This window comes from Parambassis ranga, chromosome 3 (assembly GCF_900634625.1).
Source record: "Parambassis ranga chromosome 3, fParRan2.1, whole genome shotgun sequence".
Classification (NCBI taxonomy): domain Eukaryota; kingdom Metazoa; phylum Chordata; class Actinopteri; family Ambassidae; genus Parambassis; species Parambassis ranga.
Genome location: NC_041024.1, coordinates 23,041,275 through 23,067,147, shown reverse-complemented (window position 1 = coordinate 23,067,147; position 25,873 = coordinate 23,041,275). Strand labels below are relative to the sequence as shown.

At 41.2% G+C, this 25,873-nt stretch overlaps 1 protein-coding gene across 1 annotated transcript in view; it reads left to right on the top strand.

The window, feature by feature from the left end:
• The first annotated feature begins 13,259 nt into the window (after positions 1-13,259).
• LOC114433466 (neural-cadherin) overlaps positions 13,260-25,873 on the top strand; it is a 233,782-nt gene continuing 221,168 nt past the window's right edge. The window contains 1 exon segment of the mRNA XM_075353396.1: positions 13,260-14,352. Within this exon segment, the coding sequence (XP_075209511.1) occupies positions 13,290-14,352 (1,063 nt within the window). The 5' untranslated portion in view covers positions 13,260-13,289.

Sequence of the window (25,873 nt, the reverse complement as noted above, 5' to 3'; positions counted from 1 at the left end):
CATTACAGCTCTTACCTGGCACATTAGAACTAATTTATAATGTCACCTGGCATAATCATATTCTTATAATTCAGCATGTGTAGTATTGTAAACTGTCGATCATGATGAACCACACATCCTCTCCACTCAAACAGATTTGACCTTAGGACACACTCATGACAATTTCACTTTGGCCCCGTTCACACTGGAGAAATTCATTCCAGCTAGAGTAGGATTGTATCTGGATAGTCTTTAAGCTGGATACGTTCAGACCTATTTTCAAATCTGGCTATCACACAAGCGTGTCCGCGCTCAATCCGGCTTAATCCGGCTTGTTTGCGGTCCTCCAAAGCACTAGGTGGCGCTCAGGCCGCGGTAGGACCGCAAGTGCACATGCGTTGTGCGGTTTTTTGTTCCGTTTCCCGCCCCGTGAACAGCACATCGATAACCGGAAGTAGCATGTCGCTAACCGGAAGTATCACGCCGCTAGCTGGATTCGCTAGCCACATTTGCATTCACACCTGAGCCACATTTGAGCCAATCGATTGAAATTGGTTTGAAAACTGGATTGAAATTGGATACAGCCGGATTCGAGGTGTTCACACAGAAAAAAACCATCTGGATATTCCCGAATCCTGCTTTAGCCAGATTTATTTCCCCAGTGTGAATGGGGTATTTAATGCTTCTAACAAGGGCCCAAGCCAGGTGCATACCTTATCCAACATTTCTTGCACTGCAACAGACCATGTACTCAGTATCACTGAGTATCACTGAGTATCACCTTAGCTGCGCTAAGCCTATGCCTTAAAAATAGGCTTGGGGTGGGAAGGGTTAACGCCAGTTGTGTATTTTATATATTCTAATTAACATTAATACTTACCATTATTATGCATGTACATGTGCATTAGCCTGTCAGTGCTATTCCTAATGGCTGTTATCCCTAATAGTAATCAGGATATTTCCATTTTCTTGGCTAATGCTATTAACACATATTTTCTACAAGCCAAATAAGTGTCCTTCACGACATCATAATGTATCCTGTCATCCATAATGCATCGGCATTATTTTATTATATTAACATTTGGCATCACTTTTAACAGCGGTCACACAGCGAGTAGCTCAAGTATGCAACCCCACGCGCTATTTCAAAGGCAGACATAAAGGGCAAGCTAAATGAGCATGTATCAAAGCACATCTGTTAGCTATATATCGATATGGCACGCTAATGAAGGGGTCAGGGGAAGTGGACTGTACAGTAAATCAAAGGGTCTGGTCATTAGTGATTTTGCTATCAACCGCACATTACCTATCGTGTTTAATGAAAATCAATCAACAAATTGAGAGCATAAAGGCCATAATAAACGTACATGGGTATCTATTTTCTGAGTGCTGCTGCTGCTGCAGAATAGACACACAGATGTGTGTGTAGGCTGGAGTGGATGGTTTGGATAGCTTCATTAAAAGAGAGGAAAAAAATAACACCTCACTCTGTAGTTTTCTACAAAAACTGTCAAGCCATTGCATTTGTGTAATATTCATGAGTCATTTTTAATTGCAACACAATCTGATTAGACAGTAGAGCTACATCAGTGAATCTACTTTGGTCAGATTGATGGTCATGAACCAAAAACACATTTTTCATTCTAAAAACTCATGTTACAACTAAGTGAATTGTTGTGTAAATAAGATTGTTATGAAGGATTATCTGTAAAAAGAAATGATATAAACAGCTTTATCAAACTGCAGTTTTGGCAGTAGTTTTTGGCATTCTGAAGCGTGTAAACACAACTAAATCCTCACAAGTCCTTTGCAGTCAGTTAGAAGACGGAACATGAAAGGCATTTAGAGGTTATTTTATGTTCTGGAAAATGTTAGGAGAGGTCTGCTAAATTCAGCACAGAACGTCCATAAACTTCTTGGACTGTATTTGTGAGACAGGAGAAAGCTGGATATGCCCACCAGTTCACTCAACGCATCACAAACTCACCCTCATGCTTACATTTTTCTGTTATGTTTTGTGATGTCTGGTTGGACTTTAAAAGTTCACGTCTTGTTTCATTTTGACAGTGGTCTGTTCTTACGCTATGTTATCAGCTTTTTCCTTCTATGTTTAGTTTGCAACCATTTTGTCTCACCTGTGTTCAATCAGTACAGAAAGTATTCAGACCCCCTTAAATGCTTCACTCTTTGTTATATTGCAGCCATTTGCAAAAATCATTTAAGTTCATTTTGTTCCTCATTAATGTACACACAGCACCCAATATTAAACAGAAAAACACTGAATTGTTGTTGTGTTTGCATGTATAAAAAAGAAAAAGTGAAATATCATGGTCCTAAGTATTCAGAGCCTTTGCTGTGACTCTCATATATTAAACTCAGGTGCGTCCATTTCTTCTGATCGTCCTTGATGGTTCTACACCTTCATCTGAGTCCAGCTGTGTTTGATGATACTGATTGGACTTGATGAGGAAAGACACACACCTGTCTGTATAAGACCTCACAGCTCACAGTGCATGGTAGAGCAAAGAGGATCATGAGGTCAAAGAAACTGCCTGAAGAGCTCAGAGACAGAGTTGTGGCGAGGCACAGATTTGGCCATGGTTTAAAAAAAAAAAGTGAAAAATGTAAGGGGGTCTGAACACTTTCTGTACCCACTGTATATACTGTATACACAGTATATTGCTCCTCTCGGCCAGATTGTACATTTGTTGATCAGTTTAGCTGTAGTTGTAGTTCTGTATGACTCCTGCTTGTTTTTTTATTTTTTATTTTTTTTTAACCTTGAGCTAGCCTACACCAGTTTTTGAATTTTTTTGGTACCCTTTTGATCCTTGGACTACTTATGTGGATTTTGCCTTTTGCATGCTGTGGTTGCCTTGTGGACGGGGTACCTGTGTATGGACTGACACTGTGTTTTTTGTGATTGTGGACTTTCTCATCATCTTTCCTATAGAGTTATTTTCTGGCATGTGGTCATCACGAGTTTACAGTAAGCATAAGCAGAGCAAATGGAGTTTAAAATAAGATGCTAAGTGAACCCTACCTGTGCTCACATAAAATAAGGGAGTGTTCTGTCGACTAAACAATACCGGTGCAATGCTAAAAGGACTGATAAACAACCACAACTTCAAAAACTTCTTAGTGAAGATGAACTTATTAGAAGACATGCACAGTTCTGACACTCCATTGTACCTTCTGGATAAAAAAGTAATATTTTAAATGCAAAGCACCAGTGTGGCTGATAATGTGTTTTTCCATCATCTTTCACTAATTTGATTAAATTAGCCTAATATCCAGGTTGTTTCTAATGGTTGTCACGTTCGCTGTTAAGCTGCTGAGGGCAAGGCTAAGCAAAGAGCAGGATTCAGACGCAGGGGGTAATAAAGAAGGTTACAGGATTGCTTACTGACAATCAGGTAGATGGAGGAATTTGATGAAAGAAAACTGCAATGGTAGTTGGAGATCTAAGGGCTGATGGCTGGCAGGCAGGGGTACCAGGTAAAGTCAGGTCCAGGGAGCATGGAAAACAGACTTGATGAGGGAGACAGATGAGGTCACAGGTCTGTAGATAGTGAAAAAATGGTGAGTGAGGAGATGTACTGTGATATCTTCTTTATATTTTTTTCTTCTTCTCTGCACCTACAGTGTACTTTGGCACATCGGCAATGTAGGACTAACATTTCATCTCCTTAAGAAAAGGTTCAAATACATTTTTTTTTTATTATTTTTTTTATTTTAGAACAGTGACTAGGGAGGAGTTGGGATTGAAGCACCAACCTTCCGGTTACTAGACAACCCTGCTATACCACTGCTATACCACTGCGCCACTGTTGTCCCCAACATATACTGTATTTTGGCTGGGTATGCGACTTATACATGAAACAATATACAGTTAGTTATCCTTGTGTCCTGACGTCCCATTACAAATATAATGGCAGCTGTTCTGTCCCTCTCCTCTCTTCCACCTCCAGCTTGTCCACACTTTGCAGTCCGAGCACAGGTGATGCTCATGTTCATGGAATGTTTCTTTGCTTTTATTTGTTATTGCATGTTTTTCATTTTCCAATATCTGTATTGAAAGTGTGGTGAATGCTAGAAAAATGTTGATTCAGGTCATTTTCATTTTGAAGGTTGAAGCGAGGCCACTGGACTTGCAGAGTTTTCTTGAAGATGTTTCACTGCTCCTCTGAGCAGCTTCATCAGTTCTGATCAATGCTGACAAAATGTACCAACATTCACATTTAAACACATCATCGCATAACTGTAGTCCATCTGAAATTAATAACATTTAGGCCAATTAGGGTGATTACTTCACTCTGATTAAGACAGCAGCCTCTCCCTGAAGTCAGAGGGCAAGAGCTGGGAAAGACTTCTTTCCCCGTAATGCTAAGAGCCTTCATGACCAGGGCCTTCAACTGGATGCAGGTCTGGTTATGGGAAGCCCCTTTTTTTGTGGCTACATACTGACATTTTTCCTTATTGTTCACTGGGCCTCAGCTTTTCTTTGACTCTTAGCATTTTTAAGACTGTGTTTTTGGACTGAATATCTTCTAAGATTAGATTCTGACACTGCTGATCACTATGAACTTAAAGTTTACATCATAACCTGTCCTCAGTTGCTGGTGCACTTGTTCCACTTCTTGAACCACTCTGTTCAGGACGATCACTCGTTGTCATGCAGTCCACTGGTACTAGTTTTCAGATCACTTTGGTCCTCCAAAGTACAATCATTTTACATATGTATAAGATAGATAGACAGAAAGACGACAGAAAGACGAAGGGCAATATTAGATAGTGAGATAGAGATAGTGTGGATTCACAGTATGGATAGAGGAGAGCGGAGAGCGACTACAGCTGTAATGGGGTTCATTTCACTAGCACTAACTGTGCCTCTCCTTAATACCCCCGCCGGCTGATCCTCAATAGCGCAGCTTGAGAAAATTATCCGTTGGCCCTGTACTGTTGATATATGGTTTCCCTTTAGTAGAGAATCCATACAATATTACTCTTGTGCCTCAGACGGTGTCAGAGAAGCAGGAGTGAGATATCGGGAAACGTACTAAGGAGGTGCTCAATGCAGCATAAGTGGTGGCTCAGATTCGGTAAGGATCAGTAGTAGCCTTGTGCACTTAAATATTGAACAGAGAAAGGGAGAGGGGGGGGTGAATCTATTCACTTTCATGCATTATTAAAAGGAAGTAAAAACAGAATTGTATCCACTGAGTTTCTGTTCTGTTCTGCAAAGTGAGGACAGAGTGTGTGGAATTATGAACCTCCATTAGTAATCAGAGCAGTTGTGTGTTTCCACATCCTGCCCAGTGAAACTGACAGGCCGTGCAGCTCATTTTTATAGGCCGATGCTCTAAAGACCCTCTCAGGTTCCATTAGGTGCCAAATTATGATGACTCCTCTGTTTTGATTAAATTCTTTACTCATTTTACCAATCATGTCTTGAGAAACATGAACATGAATGTAATGCCCATATATTAATATTAAAATGTGTATTAATGAGGAAAATGCAGCAATAGGGGTGGCTACATCTGCTTTTATGGCCAGCTGCTGCCCTTGCAGGAGACCTGGAGTGCATAATTCCCCTGTGGTGCATAAAAGTAGAGGCTAGCAGGTGGAGCTAGGAAGAAAAGCAACTGAGGAAAGACATGCATGGCAGGACAGAGCAGGAGAGAGCAAAGAGATCAGAAGGTGTAACCAACCAACATGATAAATATCAGTTTACCTGTAAATGAGCCCTCATGTTGCGCTCTCAGTGATTGCTCAAACGTTCTGTCTTTCATAGTAATCTTTCTACATATTACATACAGCAATATGTAATTTATGCCTCCAGGTCTGCCATTCTTCAAATGAAATTACAAGGTTTATGTTTAGCAGCTTTTTTGCATGCACATATATTTTTTCTGCAACGACAGCAGTCAGCGTAGGGAACATGGATGCTGCTGTTGACCAGTTAACAGTCCTTACACATGTATGAGAGTGAATGTTTGACATTTTAAGGATAGATTCTGCTTCTTTTTTTTCCTGTGTGTCGCATTTCTTATTTTTATGTAACCTTTGTCACAGCCAGTCTTTGCACCAATTATTGGGTGTCAGACTTGGGGCTACATGTGTGGGATGATCCATTTTCAGAGGCCAGGACACTGTAAAAAAGGAGCCATGGTTGTGAGCGGTGTAGCATTGTTTAATGTTTGATGCTGGAAAAGGATGTTATGGAACCTGTAGTGGCTTCAAGTTCGTTGTTTTTGTTTCGCAGCTCGAGGGCTGCACAGACCCGCCACGCAGAAGCAGAACCACCCGACTGCTGCGTGCCATATGGACAGTGGACCATGGTGGTTAGGGGCTGAGGTATGACCATACACAGATGTATCTTATCACCCGGTATGTGGACTTTGCATATGAGCTAAAACCATTCCCTTGACACCAAGCAGCCATTGAACTTGTTGGGATAACCAGTATGAAATATCTCCATACAGCTGATTCTTTACCTCACTGCATGTTGTTGCTCTATGTGAATTTGCAAACGTCGAATTGAAGAGCATAGATTGTATAACTAATTTCTTTCTGCCTAAAGGCACTGAATTATCAATCACTCCTTGGAGGATAAATTCAGAGGTAGCATCTTGCCGCTGCAAGATACACCATCAACTAAACTTCACATGCCAAAGAGATATTGATGCCAAAAGTTCTGAGGTATGCACACACACACATTTCTCTTGGTATACACCCTCTAGGTTCCTAGAAAAACAAGCTTACAGGAATGTGCGTTTTCCCAGGTTTTAGTGTGTCCATGACACCTTTTTTAGGAGATCCCTTGAGGTTAAAACGAAGCACTTATCTGTAAAGCTGGCCAAATATAGTAGTCTTAAAGACTTAATTGGGGTCGCTATGAAATGAGATGAGATGACCATACATAACACATGTGTTTTTAACACTGGATTAGAGTCTTGCATCTTGGTATAAAGTTCACTCAGGCTATGCTCGGAGCTAACGAGTTGTTGTGGCTCCTCAACTAACGAAGTCCAAAAACAGAAGAGTTTGTATCTGCTCTAAAAGCTGGGGTATGATTTTATGATTTTATTTCAGACAGTAATGCCTTAGAAGAGAAACCAAGAAGAGATCTAACCTCAAATGCAGAGATGTTTCTGTAACTCGTGTTTTAGGGTTGGGCAGTATCCAAATTTTGATACCGTCAAACACCCTCCATATTTTACCCTGGTATATGTGAATACCGTGCCGTGCGCCATTTATATAAGTGGATTGCTTTTTTTTATTGGCGGTATTAAAAATGTTACCATCGCTACCCGTGTGCCCTGCCGGTATACCGTAATACCTTAACACCGCCCAACCCTATTGTGTTTTAAAGGTGTTCTGCTCTAATGTTAACCTGTCCTTTTATTTTGGCATGCTGTCCAATCAATCTTATCTCTAATGAGGCTGACTTTGACCATCTGCTTTGTGGAATCAGCTGGAACAGCTGTTGTTCTGCTCAGTAGGAACCAGGTTCCACAGTCTCCATGATGTTTTTTTCTTAATGCTCCTGCATCAACTTAAAAAAAAAAAACCTGTTTCCTCTGCTTTTGATTTGGGCGAATGCCAAATAAGAAATGGTTCCTTTTAGTAGAGGCAGTGATTGCAATTCAATAAATAGGCACATGAGCCACTGGTTGATAGAAACAATGTGACCACTAGGTAGATGTACAAAATATACTTGAAGAACTTTTCAAATAAATAACAGAATGATGTTGGAGAAGTGCTCAGAAAACCAGATGGATGATATTTGTGGCGGAGAGCTTGTACAGCTGGGAGTCGTTGTCAGTGCCAATCAGAGTTGGAATCCATAGCACCTTTCACACTGTATTTCTGCCTTTGCTTAACGTTGCTACTACACTTTGTGTCTGTTTTAATGGGCATCTTGTCAGTGTGCTGTTGTGTTAATCGTCTCATCCGCTGCTGTGCCTCATCGTGCTTTCTCAAGCTAATAAATACTCAAGGCAGAGTGTGACTGTGACACATTCAGATACATGGTCAGGCCCTTAAGGAGTCATATAATGAAGCTTGAAGGCTGTGTATTTATACGTGTATATGATTAGTTATCAATGTAAACGGTAGTGCCATAGAGTTCAGTGTGCTTAAGAGGCTGGATTACATTTTATTGGATGCTGACAGTTTCTTATTTTCAGGCTGCAAATCATTTTCTCTCAACCTAACCTAAACCTTTTTTTTTCTTTTGATAAACCTGACCAAATAAGGACTGTGAGAGATATAAAACAGCACAAATGCCAAGTGTGAGTGGGTGTCTGTGAGCAGGTGGCTAAATTTGTGTTCCCACATCAATCTAGGTTCCTAAAAAAATGGCCGGACTGATTTTTTTTATAATCTAAGACGACTTGTACTGTAGCATACTAAAGACAAAACACACAAAAAAACTGTCTTCCTCAGGTGGACAGGTGAGGAGGATTGAAATCCAAAACAACATTTGATTAGTTAGTAGACTTACAGCTCCAGGCTAGTGTTACCAAATGTCCCTGTCCACTATCTGATACACCCGCATGCTAAACACACACACACACACACACACACACACACACACGACATTATATCCAGCCAATTTACAGCCCAGTGGATCTCCAGATTGTGTTTGCAGTGAAGCCCAATTGGCGCCTTTCCAAAGGACTATTGAGCATATTCCCTCTCTCTGTTTTCTTTATCGTCCTATCAAGATATTTCCCCTGATGGCTACCCTGTTGCAGGTGGGAGAGGGAGAGAAATGGTATCTGGATAATGAACCCACACCTTCCTCGTTTTCCTCTGCCAAGCACTCTATAACTCTGTGTAATCCTATATCTGCTCCTATCTTCCCCATGTGTGCTCATCGCATCCTGATTCGGGAGGGGTCAACAATGCTCCACAGCTGATAATCCACTAATTGAAATCTGGTTGTACAATGAGACAGACAGCGCAAGTGGAGGACAGAGACAGGTAGAGAGAGAATTAAGGCTGGGTAGGTTGTTAAAATCGGTGGGCAGAATAATCAATAGCAGTTAAGAGAGTGTGTGTTGTGTCAATCTAACAGCTTGTTCTTGTTCTAGGGGGACAAACCCCAGACGTGAAAACCGCCTGGTAGAGCCAGAGCCAGATTGACGTTCCACTTTATTGAGATTTAGTGGGTCTGCATGGATTTGAATGATCCTCGGCGCAGTCTGTCAGTTGTCATGATAATGAATGGAAGATGACAGGTTCGGTGCCAACCATCCTCACTTTGCTGCTCGCTGTCGGTGGCAGCCAAACTTTATGACAAGGGCGGCCAAGGGATCTAAATGTGACAATATTAGTTGGCCAGAATGATGATTAGAAGAAAGAGAGAATGATGGCTTTTTAGCAGACGTAATGTCACCGCGCATCTGGGTGTACTTCAAAGGAAGCCATTCAAATATAATCAAGGTTAAGAAAGCTAGGGAAAATGTTATTACACACTGATTCCTTTTTACTCGCTGATAATTGCCTCACTCCACCGCTCATTAGCAAACATAATGAGTTATTTAGTTATCGTGCCGTCCCTCCTATTAGCTGTACATGCTGAAGGCCGTGATACCTGACACTGGGGGAGAAGCAGGGTGCCACCTGGACAGGCCCGCCTGTTCATCAGAGTTGATTTACTCATATAATGTATTGACAGTAACCACTGACCCCCAGGTCAGTCCTATGTGCAGGATTGCTCATTCTCTTATACAACCCAGTCATCAACATATGTGGAGTTTTTAGCATTTTTGCACAAATAGAAATGGATGTCCAACAAGTGTATCTAAGAAGTCTAATGACAATGTGATCTTATTTTAGCCAGCATTTTGTATGTTTGAATTGTATTCATACATACAATTTTGATATTGTTTGTGAATGTGATGACAGACTTCATACAGGTCTGGTGATACGTCTAAAGGTCCGCGATTAACCTGGTTGTCTACTGTAGAGTAATGGTGGTTACCGGAGCAATAAATTAGATCATTCTTGCTGTTTTCTAATCCCTGTTGACGAGGCTCTGCAGTGGTGACCTTTCAGGTGACTTATGGGATTACTTACGTCAAACCTCAACAACTTTTCCCCGCTTTTTATAATCCTTGCTGAACACGTTTGTCGCAAATTGTAATTCATTTGTGTTCTTGAGAGACTGGAAAAAAAAAAACTTCCAGACGGGTTGTTGTGTTTGGTTCTCTGTCCTGGTGGTGCTTCACGCTCCCTGGTTTTTAACAGTATGTTGCATTAAGTGACTGACATTTAGCAGCTGTAAATCTGTGTGACAATGGCCTGATAATTACCGTGCTCCCTTATTGTTTTCCTAAACCTCACCAAACAGCATACTGAATTTGAGACAGACGGTGACAGATCCTTTGCTGATAGCTTGTTAGTGAAACTCTAATCAGATTCCTGTAGCACCTAACCAAATGATGAATGTAACTACAGCTCTGTCTCCGAATGCACACTAAATATAAACCTTACTCCGACTGTTACTGCGATATATCATCTTGCTGATTCTCTTTAGTCACTGGCATCAATCACAGGTTTATGAGGCAGCCTTATTTGCAACATAAATACCACATAGTACACTAAGACATTTCATTTGAAAAAGATAAGAGTGGGAATGTAATAAAATGTTAGATGAGATTTATGAGAAATTCAATAAACAAGACTAACACTGTCATTTAAAGCACAGTAGCTCTAAGCAGAACATTTGCTACAAACACACAAAAACTTTATTTATTTATGATAATGTTTTGAAGGGTTGGTCAGTCTTTGTCACACTGACAAAAACAAAACAAAAAAAAGAAAATAAACAAAAGGAAACAATGATGATTGTTGGCACAAAGTGTACCATTAATGCTTTTGACAGCTCTGATCATTGCACTCCCCGCCAAACTTCCACAACTGTAAAGTGTGAAGTGTTACTGCAATCATATTATTTTGCCCAATAGCGGTGAATGCTTGAAATTTTCCAGCATAAAAAAAACAAAAAAACTGACAAAAAAAAAAAACATGTTGTTTGTCAGAGGATTTCAGTGCTTGTTTCTTCAAAATGCCCACTAGCTTCCTTGAAGGAATATATGGATGGGGAAATAAAGAAAAGAAAACGAAAAAAAAAAATGCTGTCTGTGATACTGACTGTGATATGAATAAGGCCAAGAGTCTCCCTGGATGCTTTATGTATATTATTGAAATCAAAGAAAGATGGACACGCAGACACAGACAAAGAGATGAGAGACAGAGATGCCTCAGCCTGGCTTTTGTCACTGCTGCTACAGTGAAGAATATTACTCCAGTCGGACCAAATCTGTCTCTGTCTGCAGTCTGCTTATTATGTAACAGCTATGATATATCACTTTAAAATAAACTAATAAAAGCATTAGTAAATTAATGGAATAACTAATTCAAATAGGCGTGCACATGTGGTGTAATTATTTCTCAGGAAAAAAAGAACTAATATTGTCAAGAGCTTCTATAAGAGCACTACGCTGAGATAATTAGTAATTAGTGGCGATCAGATTTCAGTGTGGTCAGCATGAGGAAGGGAAAGAAAATTTCCCTGCTTTAAACAAGTCAAATTACTGCAGCTCACAGGTGGATTGTTTGTGTTTCAAGTGGGAAAATAAAAAGAAAACTGCAGCCTTGTCCACAAGCTGCACATTATTTCTCCTCATTTAGAGCCGTTTTGTTTTACACAGAAGCATGGGATAGATTCCTGTGTGGTGTAATGGTTATATTTAAATTAAAGAAGCGGCTCAATTTTCATGTCGTCCTCTGTGGTGTCTTTTGGACAGTGTGCTGTATGCCGCCCCCCTGACATCAAAGCGGCTACTTATTCACTTCTGAAAACACCGCTGAGTGAGCTCACCTTCACATCCTGATTTTAAATGTTATGCTAAATACTGATGGAAATTCATTCCCACACAGAATCAAACCCGCTGAATATGTGAGTGCACTTGTGTGTGTGTGTTGGGGGTTTGAAGCCTTAAACTTGTTAAATGTGTTATCCAAGGACTGCTGATGTTTTAAAACTGCACAGGTTGCAGTGTTTTCACTGACTGAAGTTGCTTTGGATGAGATAATGACCATGGATCCTACAAACAGCCTCAGATTTATCATCACTTTGGTATTGAACTCAGCGTACATGCAACATTAAGACATTTTAAAGTGAAAACTGACACAAAGTGAACCCCAGCTGTTCTATTAAACATTTAGACAGATCTCATTTTGCTCCCTGTAACTTTCACAGACCCCCAGAGACACAAATGTCCCCGAAAACCAAACACTGTGCGGGTTGATGAACATGTTCAAATAGAGCAATTCTGTGTGACATAAAGACAGCTCTGGAGTCCTTTTCTGAAGAAGTAAGCCTTTCTTTTCTCTTTGCGCCCCTGGAGGCGTTTTAAACTGATCGATTTTTACATTATTTTAATCCAATGGACTGACGTGTTATTGGAAAGAGGAGTGATGGATCTGGATGTGCAAGACTGGGCATTGATCACTGGGAGAAGGGGAGGTCGGGTTGTTTCCCGGAGGACCCCCCCCTCCCTCCTAGTCCTCCACCCGACACGCACAAAGAGACACGCGCACTCTTGGCTGTGATACTATCGGTGTCTACGCACGTGAGCGCGAGCACGAGTTGATTCGACTTGCTGAGAAAGTGTATTTCCTATGAGAGAATCCGCTACCTCTGCATCACCCTGTGAACGCATGCATTGCCCCGGCGGCTTTGCCAATGCATGCGTAAAAAACACCCCGTGTGATGTGATATCCTCGTGATGACTAAAGTCTCATCAGTGCATCCCGAGTTGCGGAGAAAATTGATTTTTATTATCATAAAAAGTCTCATTCGTGTCAAAGAGGAGTCGGTGTAAAGATGCGCACACTTTGCAGCAAGTCGCGGATTAAGTGCGTTGTCCGTGCCAGATCAGTCGGAACGAGCGCACGCAAGAGAGAGAGCGAGGAAGCGTACGGAGGTAAGCGCGCACTCGAGCTGTAAGAAGCATTTTTTTTTCCTGGAACGCGCACAGACAGAAAGCGCTGCTGGAGAGAGCCGACAGAGGAGGGCAGGAGACGCGGAGGACGCACAACATAGACGCACACAAGCAAAGTTCTTCTGCCTCGTGTTGGAGTCTTTTTGGAGACGTCTGCGTTTTCTATTTAGTACTAACTTTTGGATCATTACGGGGAAGAGGAGACAAATGCCCAGGGGACAGATGCACACATGGATTTCAGTGAGACGCTAGCGCTTTAGTGCAGTGGAGCCAAAGAGATAACCAGACATGCTTTTGGTCGCAATTGTACCTTTTTTGATTTCATGCGCTTTCGGGAACAGAACCGTGGAGCAAGTGCCGTTCTTCCACGGCCATGTATTTGAGAACTCGTCTCCGGGCTCCCGGGTCAACGGGCTGAGCGTCCCGTTAAAGCGGTTCAACTCGCAAAGGTTGTGCGGTGCCGGGGAGTCCGACTCAGCGGCAGCGCACTTCAAACTCCTGGGAGAAGGGAGCGAGAATTTTCGTGTCTTTGCGCACCACAAACGGGGACATATTTTATTGAAAACCTCTGGTGTTTTGGACAGAGAGGAGCGGGCTGAATACGCACTGGGTCTGGGTTTGTGTTGCGGGCAATGCGCGGAACTCTCCCTGGAGGAGGAAGACGAGTCTTCACTAGTCACTGAGGTGGCGTCCATCAAAGTGGACGTTTTGGATACCAATGACCACCAGCCCACTTTTCCCGGTGCCAACGTGAAACTGAGCCTGGATGATGCCACTGCGCTCCGCACGGCGATCTACACGGTCACCGCGCGGGACGATGACAGCGGCAAAAATGCCGAGCTCATCTACTTTGCTCTGCCCAAAAACGGGAGTTTCTACGCGGTACCCAAAACCGGCGACATCCTTCTTGTTGACTCCATCCTGGGTCTGGAGGAACCGATTAAATTTAAAGTGTTTGCCCGGGACCGCGGGTGGCCACCTCGGACAAGTCAAAGCATCGCAGTGGAAATAAATCCACGGCAGTGGCCCGTGGTACTTTCACCGAACCCCCAACCAGGGAAATGGAAAACGAAATCTCTAAACAAAGTTCCAGCGAGGCGGTCCAGATCAGTACCGGAATCAGACACTCCAGTTTTTATCAACGTGTCAGAGGATGCAGGGATCGGTTCAGTGGTGATGAACCTGAACCCGACGAGGTTCCAGTCGGCCACGTTTGAGCTGGTAGAGCCCGACTTGGAGAGCTCCCCGGTCAGCGTGAGCCGGGACAACGGGGATATAGTCATATTACGGAGACTGGATCGAGAGACTGAGCCTCTGGTGGAGATCACCGTCAAAGTGCAGGATAAAAGAGGTGAGAGAGAGAGATGAATCACACGTGTGTGAGTGAGGGACCTGCTGTGTGTGTGTGTGTGTGTGTGTGTGTGTGTGTAAGAGAGCCACGCCGAGAGAGAGAGAGAGAGAGACAGTAATTGAACAGGACGGTTTGTGTGCGTTCCCTGCGCGGCGAGGTGAGCAGAAAACATCATGCATATTAAATCTTGCTACAGTGTCACAACATGTGTTTTCTTTTGTTTTGAGATGTTTGTGGCACAAAGCTGACTGTGTCCTGTTTGTGTGAATTGCGTGCGTAAATACGCACGGAGCGCGCCTTTACACTTCACTTACAGTTGATCCAGGTATGATATCGCCTCAGGGGGACTGTACATATAAACAGGGTACAGAGCCAAACAATGAGGTGTGACACTGATAAACTTCTGGCTCAGTGCTGCTGCAAAGTGATTTCTCTTTTCTAAAACTTCCCACTAGGGCTCCAGTGGTCCCTCAGCTCTAATTTTGAATCCACTGAACAAGATATACTTTGTCTACTGTAGTAATAAAGAAAAGGAAATATAAAGATGTAACTGTGTTGAATTTATTTGATCTTGGAATCTCAACCAATGGGATCAGCCACTGTGCAGCATCCTGGGGTCAGATACCTGGTCCTATAGTCCAGCTAAGGTGTGAGGAAAAACCCACCAGATCTCTAATAGATTCATACCTGGGATCCTATTGCTGTGGTAACATCTAAGCAGTGTTCCCAGGAGACCACCACATCTAGGCACTATCCAGCATTATATGATATAAACTTGTCCTTTGGGGAAGTCTGGCTGTGTCAAAGTGCCCCGTGCTTACATTGGAGGTTAAACTGAGTGACATTCATCAGCGTTGATGATGATTCATGTGCTTAGATAAATTAGGGCAGCGTGGATGTGTCTGCTGCTACTGCTGCCAGCAGCAACAGCTGCTGGGATGCCAGGAGAGAGGCAAGGCATGTAACGGCCATCATACCAACAGGTTAATTATCACCTGAGGATAAAAGAGCCAGACCAGAACAGAGAGAGAAAGAGCGAGTGTAGCTACAGTCCCATTTATAAGTGCGTATGTAAAGGAATGAAACTCTGGGCTAATGGACCGTGACACAGAGAACTAAGGCAGCATTTAATTCAATCCCGTTCAATTTGAATGTATTTATATAGCACCATAATATGCCATCTTTACATTGTAATGTAGAGTCTTAAGAGCATTCACAGTGTGGGACGAGAGGAGAAACATGTTGATATTTCTTGTACAAACAGCAGTGTACACCGATTATTTTTGTTTTGTCTGTCTGTGTGGGTTTACTGGAAAAACACTTGTTCCATTAAGACCAGTTAACAGTATTTGACTGGAGGAGTGACCCAATCAATGTGACCTATTGGACTCGGTAATGTGAGCCATCCTGAAGCAGAAAAGAAGCTGAGGCTGCTCTTGGCACACAGTGCTGATCCACTCTCACAGTATAGCTACATGCAATCTTGGCGAGTTGTCCCTTGGAATTTCCTTTTAAAACAAATGAGCATTGATAGAAACTGTAACAGTTTTAGCGGTTAAATGCGACACCCTGCCTTCTAGTTGCATAATGTCTTCTGAGAGATGCATGTGATGAGTATTTTGTTTTTAGAAGGAGGCTCTTTTTTTGTATCCATTTTCACTCAGGGTTTGTTTTGTTTGTAGGCAGGTATCCAGATTCTTTATAATTAAAGTGAGAGTACAAATCCAGCAGTGCGTTAGGAGATTGTGTTTTTTCTGTGCACTCTTGTCAAAAGTTTAAGCAGTTTCATCTTTTCTGGCAGGTTTTATTTGTTTTTGTTTTTTCAGCACGCAGGAGACAGATGGTATAATAGCAGTTTTTAAGCATATTGGTGAATAAGAACAAAACAAAACGGCGTTTTTGTTTCCAGATTTAAAAAGATATATAAACGCCATGACAGGAGTGTGATTTCTATGAGGTTTTAGTGTACAGAAAGTGCATTTTAATGTGTGATCCAGTCTGGTAGAATGGGGATTGAAGTGTAAATGGCTTAGTGTATTTGAAGATTAAAGAGGAATCACATATTGTCCTCATGCGGACAAATCCCTCTCTGACCGGTGCTCCTTTGGATGACTGAGTCTTGACCGTGTCATCGCTCTGTCTATATCTAAATTTGGTTGTGTTTTGCTGTAACAGGATGCATGTTTTTTTATTTTTTGTACAAAGTTTTAAGAGTAGGATCAGCGTAAATGGATGGGTTTTAAAAAATCCTGAAAGCCTGACCTTTTTATGAGTTTGACTGGAGGGGGTTGTAATAGATGACCTAACTGCTTCAGGTTGAAAGGTAGCAAGTTTTCATTTCCAGGCTTAGCAGTGGGCAGTAGTAGTAGTTGTAGTAGGAGGAGGAGGAGGAGGAGGAGGAGGAGGAGGGGGCGAGGTGTCTCAAGCGTGAGGAACGCGGCGTCCGTTTGGGTGTTGGTGGCTCGGTTGAAGTCTTTTAATCCGTTTGGAGTGGAGAGTCCTGCTGAAGCCTCGACCTCCCTCCATCTGCTCGCATTATCCCTGTAATCCCATCTCATTCTCTCTGTCTGTCTCTCTGTCGCACTTTCCCTTCCTCTGTCTCCCTTGCTCTCTTACTTTCTTATTTTCCCTCTCACTCCAGGGATTTAGTTTGAGTGGAGGCACAGTTTAAGGCTGAGAGAGAAAGGTTCTGACATGATCCTTTGAGGGACAGACTTGTGTGTGAGACTGCGATATGTGAGATTTTTTTTTTATTTTCCTGTGTTTGTGATGCGATCCACAAGTGGCACTGAGCTTTGACATGGCTGGAGTTTATTGTCGGGTGAAAGATGTATAAAAGTCATACCCCCATCCTCACCAGGAAAAGGTCACATGAAGTCAACATTTCAGTCCTTGAAAACAGAATGAGTGCTTATTCACCAGGCCGCATATCGTCCTGATGGTGGCGACCGTGCAACAGGAGAAGTTTTCCTTGTAAAATGTGTTTTACAGTGCATAAAATGATCATTACTTAACCCATCACCTTGTTTTTAATGCTTAACCTCAAGATTTTGTATGCCAAATCTACAAAAACAACACCTAACACAGGGTAAAAGCAAAACAGCTCGTGGTGTTGCACCTTTGTGTCTGCGTCCTTGTTCGGATGGCGGTGTGCAATATGATCGTATGTTACGTTAGCATAAACATAACCATGTGTCATGTCTGGCGGATGAATTATTGACCAAATGTGGCTTTTTTTTCATAAGGACGTTGTTTTTTACCATGAATTCTTGTGCTTCATTTCAAGAAAGAATATGTAGTAGTAGTCCTCTGTCGCAGACCTTGACTTTGATATCCCGTGCCCCTCATTTTCACAAGTCGTTTAATGCTGTGCCAAACTATAAGAGCACCAAGTGAGTGCCCCATTAATTTTCCCAAAAGGTTCTCCCTTCCCCTCTGAAGCAGCCTGTACGAGACTGTTCTTTGAGTCCTGCTGGCACAGTGATAAATGAAATGATTAATTTGGTTAATTAGTTAACTGATAAATTTGATTAGTCACACACAAGTTCTCTTTCTATCTCTACACCCTTCTCTTTTGGACCAAAAAAACCCCACCATTTTTTCTTTTTTTATCCTCATAGTTATCTTAACCAACCATTAACCATTTTCTGTCGCCATTAATTACGTCATTGCTGTCGCATGTAAAATGTGCTGATCTCTGCTGCCTAAAAAAACTCTTGCCACAATTATAATTTGTGCAGTTATAGCCCAATAAATATTTTATGGCAAACATTAGTCATGTTACATTCCTTGATCATTACATGTGTAAGACAGGTAACATAACTTTTGTTATGCAATGCATGATGGTACATATTGCTAATTGTAGTGACCATTGATTGGACGCTACTTTTCATGATGCATTGTGGGATATATTAAGGACCGTATAAGGTACCATATAGTGATTAGGGAGTGATTTTGGACACAGCCTTTCTGTGTGAAAGCCCAACACAGTGTCATGCCATGGAAATGTAATATGATGTATTGTTTTGTGCACGCTATCGTAAATCTTATTTTGTGAAGCTGTCACTTTTTGGTGCCCATGTATAAGTCAGCCAGTGCGTCACAGTGTAAAGTGTCAAACGTCTGTGGTAATACAGCTGTGGATGGCTCCAAGCAGCACATCTTAAGGTACATGTCCCTCGTATGCCACTGTGAGTTTATTTAAAGTGCTTCATGACTGTTGAAAGTGTCATTGCCAACTTGTTTTAAACTCGGAGTTGGGGTTAGGCATTGAAACACAACTGGTTAAGAGTACTTGGGCGAAAAAAAATCTAGGTCGTCATGCTGACCATCATGAAAATGATTCATGTCAGTCTGCACAAAATCAATATTTTACTGCATAAATCACATTCTGCAGGCAGGAAATACAATTCCAATTCAAATGTGTTTAAAATTCACGCTTTCTGTCAGAACAGCAGTTTTTGAAACACTCAGACTGACAACCATGCCAAAAATTCACTTCAGTCACCGTTCCTCCACACTTTGAACTTCACCATGTCTACATGCACTGAGATGCTGCCATCTGATTGGCTGATTAGATTAACAAGCAGTTCAACAGGTGGACCTAATGAAGTGGCAAATGACATCACCCCTCCCCATTCTGTATGCTACTTTGAATTTCAGCAGGTCATCTTATGCAGGGAGTTGCTGCCTTCTGATTGGCTGATTGGATTTTTCTCTTAATGAGCAGTTGAACAGGTGAATCTAATTAAATGGATGGTGAGAGCCAGAGACACAGCAACAGTCTTTAATGTTATGTTATTATTTCCACAGTGTATGTGATTGTACCATTAAACAATGGTTATTATTAACTGTGCCAATTTTTTTTTAAAAAAAGCCACATAATATTTAAATCACATTTTAATCAATAACATAGTAGTAACTAAATGCAGCAGAACAATACATGAAACATCAAATGAAACAGTATGGCAACACAATAAAATCAAATCGAATCAAATAATAGGTTGTGTGTTATTTAAAACTGGGTTTTAGAATTAAAGATAGAATATTTGTGTCCGCTTTGTCTTATAATGTGGCTTTAGTCGAGGTTTGGAGTAAGTGAGTACTTTCAAAGATAGCCATACACACTTGTGTGTGTGTGTGTGAGAGAGAGAGAGAGAGAGAGAGAGAGAGCATGGGATTTTTGGTTAATGAAGAGAAACAGCTGGCTTCAATCACGAAGTGTGTCAGTTGATCCTACACAGATTTCTGATGTTCTCACATCTAAACCCAACACACACGCACACACAGGGAGAGAGAGAGGGAGAGAGACATAAATCCACACATGCACAAACAATAATCAGCTGTGTTTTTTTAGAGAGAGCGTCACAGTTTAGCTCCATGTATCAAGCATAGACTTTGCTACGCACCCACATACTGTACATTGTGCGTTCGGGTTTGCCAAATACCATTTCATATCCAGACAGATGGCGGTGAGGGAAGCCCGTTATCTGCATATGTTACTCATCTTTTGTTTGTTGAGATGAAACAGTCTGCATCCATTTGCTCCTTCAAAGAGCATAAATAGCACATACTTTGGTCTTCTCTGCACAAGCAGCTACGCAAAGAGTTAGCCTGCACAAACCCAGTGTAAAGACTCTTTTTGGCTCATTTTATTGCAATGCTTTTGCTCTCATACAAAAATAAAAAATAAATCAACATAGAAGTTTAGCTAATTATCAAGAGACACTGGCTTTATAAGGGAGTTCTCACCTCTGAATTTCACAGCAGTGAATTGCTTTTTGTGTATTCTGTGTAGACGGTTCATTAAGGAGCCCCACAATGTAAATGTCTGCACCTTTATATTGTTGCAATTATTTCCATTCTGGGGGCATTTCTGATTGCTTATTTGGTTGGCTTCAATTTGAAGTGATATTTTCTCTGAGGGTATCTTCATCATTGGTGGTGAATTTCACCGTTTTTCCAATTTCAGTTTGTAGAAAACCTGATTCTCAGCTTTAGATACCGTCAAATGTGCTGTGCAATAGTTAGCCTTTACTGTCACAGTGATGGAGGAGTTGCTCAGAGATGCTCGGTAAGGTTGAATGAGATGAACAACAGCTGAACAAATTTAAACTAAATGGAATATGTGTTTGATGCGTCTTTGTATAATGGTGAAAACATTCATGAAAACAAAGCCTGACGTTCGTGCCTAAGGTTGAAAAAAGTGGCAGTCACTGTCTGCTCAAACACCGACAGCAGTGTGAGCACTATAAAAAGTAAATGTAAGCAATCGTATGAAGGTGTAGAAGCTTTGGTGCTGACGGGGATTAGTCATTTGGTTGAGTTACGTTAAATATCTATGACACTAAAAAGCCCTTTACACAGCACCCTTTGTGATATTAGCGTATTTTTCATTACATCTCAAAGTCTTGTTATACCGTCATTAACCGTCTGCACTCCCTCTGTCTGGCTTTACAGCAGATAAACATGACAGAAGTGATTTTTTTTTTAAATAGACTTTTCACTCCTTCCACCATCTGTCATTGCCAGAGACTCTGAAAGCTTTAGCATCATTTGTTCCAGCAGAGCAGTGCCTTCTTCCTGTTCTGTGACACAGACCAGTTCGGATTTGCATCCAAATCCAAATTCGCTGCGGATGCCAAGTGAGGATGCCAGCGTTCTCCGAGTTGGCCTGTTTGTTAAAGGCAGTTGTAGTGAAGTTAATATGGTAATAATAATCTGTCATGTTCAGTAATGTACAAAGTGGTAAAAGCCTTAAAAACACGCACACAAAGGTGAGGATAGGGTGAGCTTTTAGTTTAGAGCATACACAGAATACATGCCTTACAATGAATTTTAACTATTTAGGAAATCAATTAGTGAAATGAACAGTTTCCAGAATTTTGGATAGTTATGTATTTTTGGATGGAAGTAATTGGCCAAAAATGTTATTGCTCATCTGATTTGGTGCCGAGCTGTAACTGCTATGTGAAACAGATTTTAAAATGTACTGATTTAAAAATGATTCATTCTGATGTTCTTTCATTCAGTTATTGGTTAGGCTGGTTAGGCTGGGCTTGTAAATTCCAACTTCATAGATGTGCACTGATCATTGTCTCTTTGGTAGTGCTGCTCAGTCACTTTTGAGATGTTTTGGTCACTAAAACAAGTTTGATGGAGATTTTAAATGTTATGTTGTTTAAGTGCAATTCATATAACTATGCACTCTCTATGTCAAATGACTACACAGGTAATTGTCTGTATTTATATAGTGCTTTTCTACCTAAACAAAGTCCTTTATACTACTTCACACGCACACCAATAGTGCAACCACAGGGGGCAACTTAGTATAACTGTCTTGCCTGTGGAGGCATAGGCACACAACCAGGGTAAGGGATCAAACTGCTGACGTCATGTTTAGTGGATAACCACTATACCACCTGAGCCACAGCTATACTTAAGCCTCCAATACACTGTGCGATTTTGGGGAAGTCTGTGTTTAACACCAACTCACACAGTATGAATAAAACACATGCGATGTCAAGTCAAAGCTCACACTGTGCGGTGCAATGGTCGGCTGCGACGTCACTGCTCACACTACACGCGAATTCAGGTGCTCAGGTGATCACATTGAACCAGAAACTAAACATGTCTAACCCGGAGCTGTTTCTGTTTCAAGGGAAAAATCTAAGTCAGTCACAATCTGTGCTGTGTGTTGCTGCCTCAGCTCATCAAATATAACCCCCATCAATTCTGTCCAACGCCGTGTGGGCGCCGCCATGTTTGTTATCATCTGAAACAATTTCGTGTAGGTGCAGTAACGTCGAGCGTGTTCGGCAAACGCATGCGCAGTGGGGGAAAAAACGATTTCGGCCCATATCTCTGCTTAAACTGTGCGATACTCTCATGAGGGGCGACAAAAATATCAAACATGTCAGAAATTCAACCGATCATCCGATTGCCGTTCGTGCGATGTTAATCGCCTCTTGTGAACTCTAGTACACTGCCCGATTAAAGATGCACAACAAAGCTGAAATTCAGCCCGACCAAAAAAAAATCATACGACTCAAAATGTGTGTCAAAATCGGACCAAAAAACGCAGTGTATGCCCGGCTTTAGGTATCACAGCAGGGGAAGTTGAAGGGCGGCAGAGCAGAAATTGCTTCTAAGTGTTTGTGTTGTTGTCTGAAGGAAGATTTTTGTGTTTGGTTTGTTTTTTTGCTAAAGTTAAAATGCACTTTGCTCAAAGAGTTAAATGAATAGTCTTTTCATTAGACACGTTTATAGGCTGCAGGCGTGAGAATGCAACAGAGGGGGGTGCAACAGCAACACCATGAAGTTTGTTTTTTTTTTTTTTCAGCCAAGCTTGCATCATAGCTAAACAAACCTGAAGTGGTATTCACAAAAGAGAATTATGTATATCCAGCCATCCACTTTTCACTTTTGTGCAGCCTTTTATGCTCATGTACATCCGCTATGATTTGCAATGCTGTGATAAGATGGTACAGTTCATACTCATGCAGTGAGTCAAACAGTTCCGACCTGCAGTTACATCACGTTGCAAATGGTTTGACACAGTCCTGATTCAGCCATGACCCGCAATCCATCAGTGCTTAACCTCAACTTTAAAAGCTTTTCATTATTTATGTCAAGTGGCTATTTCCATTTGTCACCTTTCAAAACAATTGCCTCTTCAAATGACCACTTTTAATTTGAAAGACTACTAAAGCTGTAAAAGTCACCTAATGACCCAAGATCGTAGGAAGAAGTGCATCTATGTGGGCAACACATTCCTTCTGTTTGCTACGGCAGCCTTCAACACACTCGCACATTTTTTGTTTAAACATCGTCTTTGATACAAAGTATCGTTCACAAAATTGCATCAAGGTGCTTTAAGAAAATCCAGAGCCCAACCACTGAGCAAGCAGTTAAGGCAACAGTAGTAGGAAAAACTCCCCTTCAGGAGGAAGAAATCTTGGGGGGCACTCCTGCTGAGGTAAAGGAGGAGAAGAGGATAGGAAAGAAGACAAGGACAAACATGCAGCGCACATTGCGGTGAACAAAAACATAGCAGGTTACAGGTTATTGCTATTACTAGGCAAGATTATTGCTTATATCAATATCTGTGAGCAGGAATCATTTAAGTAAGTAGTTTGCTCAAGACAGAGAGGTGTGGACAGTAAACACTGGGCAGGTCAGAGGACTGGGGATATAGGCCAACATCGAGAGACCTGCAGAAAGATGCAGAGAAACAAGCAAACATCTACAGGAGAGATGGAGAAAAGTCACACAGTTAATCAGATAAAATATAAAAATATAAAAAGTCAGCCTGAGGAGAGGTGAGAAGGAACTGGTCAGTAAATCATGTTGGGGTTCTCCAGCACTGTTGGCCTATTAGCAGCATGGCTGAGATGGCTATGGGTTAGCTGAGTCTGCTACAGCTGACCTTTGTAGACATACTCGGAAAAAAACGACTATAGTTCTAACTTTAGGCCCTATCAAACTGTGGACACTAACTGTCAGCTTCATCAAACAGGAACGTTAAAAGCTGAATCCTGAAGGCAGAGAGCATCAGCCTCTTGACCCAATGATGATTAGACAGTGGGGATCACATGTATAGAAATTTTATGCAATGCATTGTGGTTCTGAGGACAAATGTGACACCTGAAACGCCACAATGCTTCCTCCCCTTGTTCTGCAGGGTCACCGAGCTAATTGTAAAAATGTATCTTTCATACAGTGAGAAACTGATCCCCCTCACATTACATGCACATTTCTATTTTAACACATGCTCATTTTACAGAACAGTCTAAGGAACCAGTTAATTATATCATGCAATCTAATATTTGCTTACTTTGTACATTAAGAACTGTACATTTCGTTATTGTAGTCTAATAGTGTAAGGGTCCCTAAGGGTAAACCAATAAGAAGAAAAGGTCCACGTAATGTGGTTCAGTGGTGTAGTAATGATCAAAGACTTTAAAAAAAAATACATACAGTTTTATTTCCATACCCAGATCTCTGGAGGCTGCTGTACAAATGTGCACAGTGCTGGCAGACAGACTGACGAAATGGGCCTGAGAGGCAGAGGCCTCAGGTATGAGTGGTCTGTTCAAAGGGCACAGGTCTGAGATTCAAAATGTAAAGTGGGCAAGCCTGTGGAGGTACAGTATGAGAGGCAGAGCAGACTAAAGCTGAATGCTTTAGATAGTAAATACACGGAGTAAGATTAGCTAAAACATGCGTGTGATATTTGTAAAACAAGTGATCATAATTAATGAATGAACATGTCTGAGGAAACCAGGCAGTGCTTAGCTTAGCAAAGCGTAAAGACTGGAAACATGGAAAACACACTCTTTCTGGTAATATAACAAACTCCACTGACTTTAGTTAGGGTCATGCACTTAATTAAATTTTAATCTTGGGTTCCCCATGATTGAATAATTCAGTTAATAGCCAAGCAAAACAAATCAAACACTCGCTAAACCACTGCCTGATCACATGCCTGCATGTGCTGTTCAAATACAATTGTTAACACTGTTCATGGCAAACATTCTGTTTAGGTGCTGTGTATTTATTAAACCACATTTATTTATGTGGTTTCAATGGTAATACAATAAAACAGTCATTATTCCCAACTCCTGACCTGCACTCCTGCTGTGAGCCACATGTGTGAATGGGTAGCACGTCCCCATGGAAATCAACATTTGGTTGATAATACAGTCCCCCTGATACAACACTTTGTGTTACATTTTTCAGGTGAAACAGGAAGTTTCTAGACCTAATTCATCAATGTTTGACAACACCTTAGTTGCAAAGATGTGTTAATGAAGTGGAATTTTAATGATTTTTGTGTGTGTGTGTACAGTTTTATTAAAATGTATCTAGTTAAATAAGAAGGGATCATTTGATTTTGATTTGTACAAAAGCAGCAATCTAACATGTGGATCTAACAGAGTTTGTGTAATCATAATAATTTATTTTTAAAAATTAATTATTATTATATTTGTGCAGCCTCTTCTTAGTTTTCCTAAGTTTCCATTCTTTATAGCAGCTGCTGGCTGCAGCTTCAGAAGCTGACTTGGTACTAAACGGTATCATAAGCTGTAATTGCTAAATAAATTGTTCCATATTATCTCTTCAGTGTATGTATAAAAAACAAACAAACAAAAAGACCCAGCAGGTAGGGATGGCACGATACCAGTTTTCATGTCCGATACCACAATATTTAATATCTGCCGATACTGATTCCAAGCCGAATTTTCTACTCTTTTAAACAAGTGTTAAATAATATATTTGTATGGTTTCATACACACTAGCCCTTTAAGTTAAGCTAAACAGTGACATGATATTTTGCATGATTTTGGACTCAAGGATTGTTTTGTTTTTTTTACATTTCAGGGAACCAGTTGACAAAATCTAAACTTCTGGAAATGAGTATGACCATTTACTTGATAGTTTAAGCCAATAAATCGGATCGGACTATTAAAGTTTATTATTGTTTATTGCTACCAGCAGGTCACACATAAAACCCAACTAC